The sequence below is a fragment of the Gossypium hirsutum genome, chromosome A06 (genome assembly GCF_007990345.1).
Source record: "Gossypium hirsutum isolate 1008001.06 chromosome A06, Gossypium_hirsutum_v2.1, whole genome shotgun sequence".
Classification (NCBI taxonomy): Eukaryota; Viridiplantae; Streptophyta; class Magnoliopsida; order Malvales; family Malvaceae; genus Gossypium; species Gossypium hirsutum.
The window spans coordinates 34,602,912-34,615,352 of record NC_053429.1 but is presented as its reverse complement, the minus strand read 5'-3'; the positions used below and the strand labels follow the sequence as shown (position 1 = coordinate 34,615,352).

At 33.4% G+C, this 12,441-nt stretch overlaps 2 protein-coding genes across 4 annotated transcripts; both read left to right on the top strand.

Annotated features, from left to right (window-relative positions):
• Positions 1-4,728: 4,728 nt before the first annotated feature.
• LOC107893944 (uncharacterized) lies at positions 4,729-6,700 on the top strand. Of its 3 annotated transcripts, none has more exons than XM_016819101.2 (4): positions 4,729-4,820; positions 4,909-5,006; positions 5,748-5,835; positions 6,411-6,700. In XM_016819101.2, the coding sequence occupies exons 1-4, from the start codon at positions 4,795-4,797 to the stop codon at positions 6,514-6,516; spliced, it is 318 nt and encodes a 105-aa protein (XP_016674590.1). In that variant the 5' UTR covers positions 4,729-4,794; the 3' UTR covers positions 6,517-6,700. The 3 variants fall into 3 exon arrangements, with proteins under 3 accessions (XP_016674590.1, XP_016674592.1, XP_016674593.1); XM_016819103.2 differs by having other exon boundaries at positions 5,748-5,839; XM_016819104.2 differs by lacking the exon at positions 5,748-5,835.
• Positions 6,701-8,302: 1,602 nt separating this feature from the next.
• On the top strand, positions 8,303-11,769 carry LOC107893945 (protein ROLLING AND ERECT LEAF 2). Its single transcript, XM_016819105.2, has 4 exons — positions 8,303-9,658; positions 10,099-10,274; positions 10,435-10,658; positions 10,846-11,769. Exons 1-4 carry the CDS (start codon positions 8,659-8,661, stop codon positions 11,642-11,644), a joined length of 2,199 nt encoding a protein of 732 aa, XP_016674594.1. The 5' UTR covers positions 8,303-8,658; the 3' UTR covers positions 11,645-11,769.
• The last annotated feature ends 672 nt before the right edge of the window (positions 11,770-12,441 follow it).

The window sequence follows — 12,441 nt, the reverse complement described above, 5'->3', positions numbered from 1 at the left end:
CTAATACTACTCTTGGCGGATTCTTATACTAGCTTTTGCGGTTGACAGGATTCTGATCATACCATATCTTTAAGTTGATCTAAATAACAAAATTCCGATGAATACAATGTTTTAGATCATCCAATAGAATCCTAGATGACTTCGATACGTAACGTAAGAACTTCCAGGTTTGGTGGGCACTTACACTACCTATAATTACGGATATCCAAGTTTTCTGTCTTGGCGGGTTACTATGGCGGGTTCATCTGTTGGTTACACTACTGAGAACTCTTATAAAAAATGTTGCAAAGGCATACCCAGATCTCGCCACAAGGACAAACTAACATCTCGCACTTAGGTGTTACAGAACCATCATACAGACTTTCCACATGACTCGCCACAAGGGCTTCTCAGATAACTTTGCCACTAAGGCTTTATGAATAATACGTCACGTAGGCTTTTTAGATAATTCACCACAAGAGCTTTACAGATAATTTTCCACAAATGCTTTACAGATAGCTCGCCATATAGCCTTTACAGTTAACTCGCCACAAAGGCTTTACAGATAACTCGCCACAAAGGCTTTACAAATAATCCGCCACAAAGGTTAGGTTTGGTTTGCCACTAAGGCACCACATAAAGTTGTTATGTTTGGCAATATGGATTTGTCTAAACTCAACATCACCTGAAGTTTTCCCATCACCGCCCCCGGGAAACGCAGAAACCCTAGTAGACAAATGTGGCTCATCCGCCATTTCTAGAATGTGCCATGGCCATGGTCTTTCTACATATTTTCCGTACTGGCCTTTTCTCATGTTTACTGTCCTGGCGAACCTCGTGGTTACAATCCTGATGGACTACGTATTCGCCACATTGGCCTTCATGTTTACTATCTTGACGGACTACGTATTCACCATATTGGCCTTCGTGTTTACTATCCCGGTGAACATCATCAAAGCACCACCGTGGGGTTCATTATCATATCACATATTTTTCCCACACTCCTCCCAAACCACCTTATAACCAACCAAAATTTGTCATGCATCACTCAATTAACATAATGGACACATTTATATAGATTTCACTCATACCCTTAACAGAGTCATACTTCCTAACACATAATTTCCCATACATGCTTACCGCACATCTCCATTTTCATGCAGTACATCGTACACTTCAGTACATACATACAGATGCTTCATAGAAAACATACATACATTCATACATACATACATACATACATACATACATACATACATACATACTACAACTCCTCAAGAAGATATGCTTATCTATATGAAGATCAACCATACAAGAATCATTATAAGATAACGTGCAGGAGTCAGGTTTAGAGACTCACCAGAGACCTACCTATACCTCATCCTGGAGCTTCTATTTCCATTACCCTTCCCAATCCGGCAACAACAACTGCTTAAAAGATCATGGAATTTTCATTAGAATCCTCATTACAGATTAGTTTACTAACATTTTAATTACATACGACCCTCATGCAGGGCCTCCACTCACACCTTATTGTTCTTACCTCTTTTAACATTCTTACTCTTCATCAATCGTAACATACAGAACTATAAGACTTACCAGAAAGTTGAATAATCCACTGATTAAACGAAATCTTAGTTTTAGCTTAACGAAGAAAAGTAAATGGACACTGTTAAAGAAGATGCTTAAGAATCGTGAAAAAAAATTCATGAAAATAATTAGTAAATAATTAGTATAACGAAGAAGCTTGAGAGTCGTCATTATATGACAATTTGTTTGTAGTCACTAGAAACTAGTATTATAAAAGTCAGATCTTGGATTTTCCATTTTTTATTTTTGGATGGTTTAATCATTTTAAAATTAAAAGAATAAATTAATAATAGTTTTAAAAAAAATTATGAATATTTTTAAATATTAAAAATAAAAATAAGAAAAAATATATATATTCATAAAAATCGAAGATAAAAATGAACCAAAAACATAATAAAAAAATCCAATTTTTTTAAATAAAATATAATAAAAATCTGATTTTATTTATTTTCCAATTTTCATTTATTCGAAATGGTTCTAGCTATTTTCAATTAATGTGATCGTTTAAATCGATTAAAGTTTCAATTTTTATGTTTAATCCACTAATCCAATCCAATTATTTCAAGGCAATTAATAGCATTTGAAAGTAGATAAAAAATAGTAGAAGCTCTTGATCCCTCTCAAGCTGCCTACGATTAATTCTGGTCAAGCTTGTTATTATGATTACGTACTTACTCTTGCCAAGGAGATGGATGTTCATACACCCACCGTATTAATCTAGCTTATAAGGTAGCCATAGGTTTATTTTTATATGATTTGAATGGTTTTTAATGCGATTGTCTTAACTTTTAAAATATATTTATTAAGTTAATTAAGTTTTAACTCGATTGATATTAGTATTATTATTATTAGTACAAAAAAATATGAGTTTAAATATACTGAAACGTATTAATAAGATTAATTCTAAACATTGTATTAATAAGAAAAATCTATAATAAAATTAATGTTTAAAAAAATATACGTATAGCATGCATAACAAAAAAGCTGTTATTTCGAGCTTTTAAGATTTTAGATCTTGATGTATCTATTGGACATACAAAATATCAAAATATATAGTCATCTATTAAGCTTCTCTCCTCTCTCTAATTTCTGCTCACCTAATACCTAATCCATGGAGATTTTTCGTTGCTACCTTTTTAACTGTGTTTGTTTTCATTTTAACTTTTTATCAACTACAGTAATCTTTTATATAGTAATGTTATCTAATAATAGAGCTAAAAAAACAAAACTGGGGTTGGCCAATGGCAAGCTGGTAGAAGTTGATTACTTGAAATTTTTATATTGGGTAAACTATATTTATTGTCACTTTTATTTACCTCAAGTTACATTTTAGTTACTTATGTTTGAAATGTTACGTTTTAATCACTTACATTATAGTGTTGTAACATTTTAATCACTGAGTCGTTAATTGTCGTTAACGTGTAACGGTAAGCTAACGTGGCACGTTAAATCATCATTTTAAACAAAAAATTTAGGTTAAATTATACAATTAGTCTCTATTTTTTTATTTTGAGCAATTTAATTTTTTTATTTATGTTCTTTTAACTTTCCTCTCTTTTTTTCATTCTCTTCTACTGATCCCTCTGTTTTCCTACCTCATTCATTTCTTTTAACATATCAGTAAATCAAATTGACAGCGAAGAAAGAAGCATGCTATGATGGCTTTCAACTTCGTACTTCTTTCTTCGCTATCAATTCGATTTCCTGATATGTTAAAAGAAATGGAAAGATAGGAAAATGAGGGAGAAACAGAAGAAAATGGAAAAAAAAGTTTAAAGAACATAAAAGAAAAAAATTAAACTACTCAAAATGAAAAAAAAATATAGAGATCGATTATATAATTTTACCTAAAATTTTCGTTTGAAATGATAATTTAACGTGCCACATCAACTTACCGTTACATCGTTAATGACGATTAACAGCTCAGTGACTAATGTTACAACACAATAATGTAAATGACTAAAACATAACATTTTAAATATAAGTGACTAAAATATAACCTAAGATAAATAAAAGTGACCATGGTTGTAGTTTACTCTTTTATGTTTTAGTTGGATTTTCATATTGCGGAAATTATGTATGAATTATTTTTTTTGAGTAAGACTTAAATTATGAAATTGTATTTAAATTATACACATTAGTAAGTTGATCCTTAAATTTTGTTTTTAGTCATAAATGGTGTCTAAATTATGCTCTATTACTCAAATTACTCTGAAAAATTGACACTGTTAAAAAAATACTTTACTAATTATATATTGACACGTGACACTTTTTAACTAATAAAATCTAAAAAAAATTAAATATTATTTATTTAAGTTTTTCTTAAATGAAAAACTTAAAATCTGTGTTTATTTTATTTTTTACACAAAAACTTCAATAAAAAAATTTGAAGAACTCGTAAGAAAACTACTCCAAACCTAATAACCGACAAAAAAAAACCTTAGGGCGTGTTTGGTTCGCCGTATTACCCAATCCATTACGCCCCGATTACGCGCGTATTACATTACGCCCCTAATCCGGCGTTTGGTTCGCTGTATTAGCCATTACGCGCGTATTACATTACGCCCCTAATCCCCAAATTCCCGTGTTTTACAATCCGTTCCCAAATCGTTGTATTAGCCATTACGCCCGGCCTCCCTCCCCATCTCTCTGTTTTACCCTCCCTCCCTACCCGACCCTCTCCTCTTCCATCCTAATCATTTTCTCCTCCCATTTCCCACTGATTCCGTTGATTAATCTGTCGTCATCGTTTCTTCTCGTCTCGGCATCAAATTTCCCTTCCCCATTTCCTCCCAACACTATCTGCTCCGCACACCAAAACCCTCTCTTTTTCTCTTCAATATATTCACAAAATTGGAAATTCTAGCTTAATCCATTGAAGAAAGAGTGAAGCGTTTTTTCTTTGATTTTTCCATTCTTTTTAACATTTCTATTCTGTGTTTTTTGTCGGTTTTTTAGCCATGGTTCTCGAGGTAAGCTATTCAATTTTAGATTCCTCTTTTGATCTCCTTCTTCTAAATTATCAATTATTTTAGTATTTTTTTCTTCTTTTTTCGTTACTCAAAAGGGTTTTGTTGATTTTTCTTTTTTGGTTTTCAATTTTCAAATCGGTCAATTAGGCTACCATGATATGCATTGATAACTCAGAATGGATACGAAACGACGATTATTCTCTGTCTCGATTTGAAGCACAAGCAAGAGCTCATAGGCTAGGCCAGAAGAAGGATGTACTTGTTTTACGTTTTGAAACAGTATGTTCCTAATCATTAAGTAGTGTTTTCTGTTGCGTACCATTTTGTTTTACCTTGAATTGTGTTTGATTATATTTTCTTTGATAAGGTTCAAACTGTTGAAGAACAAGTCAGAGCTTCTGCTGAACACAAATTGGCAGTTGCTAATCAGAGTATCACTGTCGGTTTCTTCGATAATAATACAAGGTAAATTGGGTTGTTTGTTGAGCTATAGTTTATTGCATGGAGCACAAGCAGTTTCAAGAGTGTTTTGACTCATGCTCTTAAGTAAATTTCTGTGATTTTATCGACAGTGCTGAAGATTGTAGGGAGTATTTAGGGTCCCTCTTGTGGGAGTGTAAGAAAGAGGAAGTTGCTCCCGTGTGGGATGATGATGCAGTTTACTGGAGAAATTCAATGCATTTACTTTTATTGATCTGTTTATGTTTTTTTTTGTTGAAAAACCAATGATGATGAGTAATGGATGTTTGGTTCTGGAACATCTTGTTTGAAGAAATTGTAATGACAGTTGAAGAGGATGTGAAAGGAGACATTGATGTGATGATTTTGCAATTATATATTTGTCATTGAACCATATTTGACTATGATCTTAAGTTTTGGTGCTAAATCGTCGTTGGTACAACAGTCTAATAGATTTTTACTTCAAATTAGACTGTGTTTCTAGTTTGGATTGTTTGTCACTTTTAGAAGGAAATCTGATTATAAGCATAGAACATATGTGCAGACCTTGAGAGAAAATTGCAAAATTTTACTGCTGTATACTTTCTTGGCCTCAAAGTAGATGGTTAAAATGCTTAAAACCCCCACAGTTTAATCCTTGAAATTGTTGAGTTTACGGTTTTCCTTTGAAATGATTGGAAAGTTAGGCTATCTAAATTTTAGTTCTGACAAAATTCTTTTATTTTTTCTATTAAATACTTCTTTCAGCTCATGGTGACAAATTTGCTGCGAAAAGAATGAGAAGGCTGACCCAAAGGAGAGCTGTTGATTATACTAGTACTGTTGTGCGATATATGCAGGTATTTTTTCATGTTTAGTTGTTTTCATAAGCGTTTTTTTCTATATCTTTCTATAAGTTGTTGCATGGTCAAAATGGTGAATCTGATTAACATGGATGCTTATGTTTTTTCTTAGATGGCTTAAATGTCTCTTTATTATTGTGGTTGTTGGCCTTCTCTTTATCAATACGGGCATTGATTTCTCTATCATAGAAATCAGTTTGCTTTTTTCTTCTGCAGCCTTTTGCTCAAGTTTATTATTCAATGTACTTGGCTGCTATATTTTAAAGTTTATAAAGGTCCACTATTATAGCCATAATTGTATCTTTATGATAGCTTAACTTATGGAGTTGTGTTTCAGATTGCTGCTAGAAAATCCATTAATATAGAGGCAAAATGACTTGGTCTTGCTTGCCATTGATGTATGGTGTTAAGATGTTCTTTTTTTGCTTCATGGGAAAAATAAGTTGATGTCTTTTTATGTCATATTTTTCCTAGTTGCTAAGAGTAACTCCTCTTTATCATAGTTGTATGCTTGTTGAATCATATTGAAATGCTAGATACTTAACTGACTGAACTTGTTTGAATGTAGGAACTACAGTTCCATCAAACACCACTACTGCAATTCTTGCTGCTCCCAATTTGTCGAATCCCATGGCTACAGTTGTTGGTGCTGCTTCAAACCCATTAACCTATAATTTGTAGTTGAATTTGAATTATGATCCAAAATGCAACATATCAATGATGAAATACGGCGATGCATCTGCTTGAATTTCTCTGTCTAGTTGGCCTTTTAAGTCCCTTCTGATCTGGTATCCTTGGAAAATTATTTGTTTTGCACTCTTGGCATTTTAATATCATATTAGAATAACTAGTTTATAACTTTGGAGTAATGATTCATTGTAATTTTACCCATTTTTATATATTTCTTTAATTTTTTAATTCATCACAAGGTTCATGCCATAGGGGCAAAGCTAAAATCAAAAAATAAAAAAGAACCTCATTGAGGAAGAAAATTCAGAGAATAAGGTAAGAAAACCAAAAAATATAGCAACTGAGAGAATATACAGAGCTATGTTTCTCCGACTCTTCATTTTGCTTGAAGGATCCCTTTTTTATACCCCTGTCAGAGTATTCATTTTTCTTAAAGTATCTGGTTTCAACACCCATGCCCGACGATGAAAGAACCTCTTTGAGAAAGTTATACAATAGATTTATTATATAAATTATTTTAAATTATATAAATTCATATAAGAAAATTTATTATCAATAATTTTATGAAATTATATCTTATTAAATTATATGTAATAATAATTATTTTAAATTATACAAATTCATATAAGATAATTTATTATCAATAATTTTATGAAATTATATCTTATTAAATTATATGTAATAATAATTATTTTAAATTATACAAATTCATATAAGATAATTTATTAGTTATAATTATTTTAAATTTTATTAAATCATATATTTTAATTAAAATATATTTAATATTAATCATTTCAAATTATCTTTTATAGTATCATATATTATGATTTGAGTAAATTCATATAAGAATATTAATTATTAAGAATTTTATTAAATTATATATTTTAATTATAATATATTTAATATATTTAATAATAATTATGTTTAAATATGATTAAATTATTTATTTTTGATAATAAATAATCTTATTAAAATTTAAATAACAATAACAATAATCATTTACCAAAACAAATTTATGCTAAGGGTATTCTGGTCATTTTAGTTTTCTCCATTATGCTATTACACCTCTATTACATTCAACCAAACACAGTTTTACTATTACGCCTCTATTCCATTACATTCAACCAAACAGTTGATTTGCTATTACACCTCTATTCCATTACACCTCTAATCCAATACACCTCTAATCCAATACAGCGAACCAAACGTGACCTTAGATTTCGACATGTTTTTTTTTTATTGTTAAACTCCGATTCAAAATTCATGTATTATTTATGTTAAAAATAGTTATCTTCATTCTTTTAGATAACTATTCTTTTAGATATTACAAATCAAAGTTATCTTAAAGAAGTATAATAAAATTAGTTTAAAATGTGTCACAAGTATATGTAATTCTTAAAAATTGAGAATTTAATCTTTATATTTTTATTTTATAAAATTTAATCTCTCTATTTTTTAAATTTTAAAATTCAGATTTAACTATTAAACATTATTAAATTTTTTTTGTTAAATTCAAGTTAACTACAAAATTTTTTTTAGTTACATGACTATTAAGTGAGTTTTTTATTTTAAAAATATCATAACAATGAATTTAACAAAAATTTTAACATTATTAATAATTAGACCTAAATTTTAAAATCTAAAAAATAAAAAAAAAACTAAATTCTATTAAATTTAAGCACATGCACTAAATTCTTAATTTTCAAAAAGTAGAATTACTTGTCGCATATCTTAACCATAAAAATAATATAGGGAGTAAAAGTAGAAGTAAACCATCTATATCAGCAATAAAACGCCGTCGTGAAACGTTATTGCATTTTTTTTTATAAAATAATGTGACCGTTAATTTAAAAATATAGAGAAAAGGACAGCGAGTACAAACGCATATACCCCACTCTCATCACTCTCTTTGCCTCAGCTCTGCGCTGCTCTGCTGCACTGTCTGCCTTTGTCTTCTCCTTTTCTCGTTGTCCTATCCTTGGCAGTATCCCACTCTCAATATTTCTAATCCCCAAACCAAATATCTAAAGATAATAGCCGAAAGAACCACCGCGAACGGCGCAGCATTGGATTTATTTGGCTGTCGGAACCGGTGGTTGCTAACTGGCCAATTGTTTCTGCTAAAAATGGGGTGTGCCCAATCCAGAATAGAGAACGAAGAATCTGTGGTTCGATGCAAGGACCGGAAGAACTTGATGAAAGATGCGGTCTTAGCTCGAAACGCCTTCGCCGCCGGTCACTCTGGGTACGCCATTTCGTTGAAGAACACCGGCGCTGCCTTGAGTGACTACGGTCATGGGGAAGCTGAAGAGCCCCTCGAAGAACAACCACGTGGGATTCCTCCACTTGACTCCACTCCTCAGCCGCCTCCTCCGCCTCCTATGATGGACAACCTTCCTCCACCTCCTCCGCTTCCTAACTTCTCCCCTAGCCCCGCCGCTCCCATCAAACGCGCCCTCAGCATGCCAGAAATGCCCATCAAGAGTCGCAAGGAGTTCGATTCTTCACTCGCTATTGAAGAAGAAGAAGAAGAGGAAGAAGAAGAAGAAGAAGAAAATCATGTAGAAAACGAGGCGCTTGAAAAAAATCACAATGAAGGTCTCAGAAAAGACTCACGAGGGCCTAATAAGGAAGATATGACGGCGTCGACATCGGAGAACAACAATGTGACCCACCCGCCGCCGATGCCGGAAGCTAAACACATGGCTTGGGATTACTTCTTTATGGTCGACAATAACATGCCGGGTCCGAGCTTGGATTTGGACAACAATGACAACGAGACCGAGGTTAGAAATGCTGAACCTTTCGCTAACAATGTAAGTGGTGTGGGGTTTAATAGCCATGGCGGAGCCGATAGTGAGATTGAGCCCAAGACTCCGGAGAGGCCGGAGAAGATGGCGGTGGAGGATGATGTTAAGGGGAAACAACAGGTACAGATGGAGCATTCGAAAACGGCTCCGGCAGATTTCAGGAGAATGGTGAAGGCCGTTTCTAGTGTGAATTTGATGCTGGTTTTGAATGAGATTGATGACCATTTCTTGAAATGCTCAGAGAGTGCTCAAGAGGTTTCTAAGATGCTGGAGGCTACCAGGTTGCATTATCATTCCAATTTTGCTGATAATCGAGGTAATCTGCTTGCTTTTCTAAGTTGCCTAATATGTTTTGATTGTGACAGTTTAGGTTTTCCATGTTTCATGTTCTGCACCTAGTTGAGTTTCATAAATTTAGGTTTTCACTGCAATTTTATGTGAAAGACTGTTTGGATCTGGGGGAAATTTTTCTTTTTTGTATTTTTAAATGATTTAATGGACTTTTTGTGTAAAGTGTGTCTTTGCATTTAGATCTTGTTGTGCTTTACCTTTATGTTTTAATCTGGCCTTGACCTTACATCTTTATACTTTATTCTTTACCACAAAACAAAGCTGCTATTTTTTATTGAGTAAAATGGCATAGTTGAAATGAACTAAAAGTTTTAAATTTTTTGTGCAGATCTTGTCCTGCAATTTGTAGTTGCAATTAGAAAGAGAATTGCTTTATCTTTAATGTAATGATCTCATTGATCGTAGGACATATTGATCATTCCGCGAGGGTAATGCGTGTCATTACATGGAATAGTTCTTTCAGAGGTATGACAAACGGTGAAAACAGGAAGGATGAGTTTGATTCTGAAGAGCACGAGTCTCACGCCACTGTCCTGGATAAGTTGCTAGCATGGGAAAAGAAACTTTATGATGAAGTAAAGGTACATTTTAAGACTCTGGTTTATCTGTTTCTCTCTTCACTTTTTCTTTTCTTTTTTTATGGCCAACTGCTTTTCATGGCGATCCATGTTGATAGGCATGTTGTTAAGCTTGTTTTTTAAACTTGTTCCGAATGTTATGAAAATTTGGTCCCGATTGTAGCAAGGAGAGCTGATGAAGCTCGAGTATAAAAGGAAGGTAGCTTGGTTAAACAAGCAGAAGAAACGTGGTGCTAGTGCTGAATCATTGGAGAAAACAAAGGCAGCTGTAAGTCATTTGCATACAAGGTACATAGTTGACATGCAGTCCATGGATTCAACAGTGTCAGAAGTTAATCGATTACGTGATGAGCAGTTATATCCGAAACTTGTTATGCTTGTTGATGGGTAAGTTTTCCTATGAAAATAACTAGAAATCTGTATATTGGTTCTAATATTGCTGTAATTGGCATCTTTACTTCATAAGTTTATCCAGGATTGTTTGTGTTGCCTGTTCAGATTAAGAGACCTACTTATTGCCAATGGCTTGAATTGAATTTAATCATGACCATAAATTTTGACATCTAATTTGCAGGATGGCTAACATGTGGGCAAGCATGTGCATACATCATGATAGGCAACTCAAGGTTGTTGAAAAGCTTAAGTCTCTTGACGTTGCCCTCAGTTCCAAAGAAACAACAAAGCAACACCACGACTGGACCATCCAACTTCATAACGTTGTCCAAGAGTGGCATTCGCAATTTGATAAGCTCGTGACCAATCAAAAGCAATACATTCTATCTCTCAACAACTGGTTAAAGTTGAATCTCATCCCTATCGAAAGCAGCTTGAAAGAGAAAATCTCATCTCCTCCGCGAGCGCAGAATCCTCCCATCCAAGCACTCCTTCATGCATGGCACGATTGTCTTGAAAAGCTTCCTGACGAGGTTGCCAAATCCGCTATCTCTTCATTTGCTGCAGTGATAAAAACAATAATCATCCATCAAGACGAAGAGATGAAGCTAAAAGAAAAATGCGAGGAAACTAGGAAGGAATTCTTGCGCAAGAGCCAGGCATTCGAGGAATGGTATCACAAGTACAAGCAACGAAGATCTGCATTGGATGAAATAGATGCAGGTGAAGACACGAATGCAAAGGATCCTGTCTCCGAGAGGCAGCTTGTGGTCGAGAGCTTGAAAAAGAGGTTGGAAGAGGAAGCCGAAGCTCTCAAAAAGCACTGCATTCAAGTGCGAGAGAAATCTATTGGAAGTCTTAAAATCCGGTTGCCTGAGATATTCCGCGCATTGTCGGACTATTCTCACGCCTGCTCTGAAGCTTATGAAAAGTTAAGGAGTGTCACTCAGTCACAAAAAACAAATGGTGCCCCTTCATAACATACCTCACCACCACTTGTTGGTAATTTCCTATTAACTTATAGTATCTTTTAGTGAACTGCAGCTTTTAGGGTAAACAGTACTTCTTGGCAATGCAATATAGCTATCTATTATTTATGTCCTTATAATTTGGATTCAAAGTTGCATGAAATTTTGTCACTGGACCATCAGTAGCTTTGATATTCATTGCTCATGAATGTTAGGTGAAGTGGTCTACTTGATTTTACTAATTTTGGGTCTGGCTTTAACATCCATTTAATGATATTTTTTTTTGGGGGGGGGGGGTTGGGGGCGGGCATAATTTGGTAAATAGTAGGATTGCTTTTTGCAGTCCAATATATCAAGTTGCAAGGACCGCATTAACTACGATGGCGACTTTATAGTTGATCATCGAACTTTAATCCAATTACTAGGAAACTAGATTTACCCTAGTGTTTTTGACATTCCTTGCTTGTCAAAGGAAACATTCTTTCGGCTGCTGAACTTTTTGACTCTTAAAAGCAGCTAAACAACCTTAATTTTTTTAATATTTTCTATTCACCGTCTTTAAAATCACAGTTATTTCATTTATAGATTAACCCATAGTTTGCTTCTTAAATTTGTTTAAAAGTATTTAATTGGTACTTGAACTTTTTTATATTTAGTTAGTGCATGAACTTATATTTCGTTATTTAAATTGGTACTTTCATACTAACACTATTAGTTTGTACAGATGCGGCGCTGATGGCCAATCCTATAATGACATATGGTAGTTTCTCAATATGATATAGGGGTGGATATAAATTTAAAAAAACTTT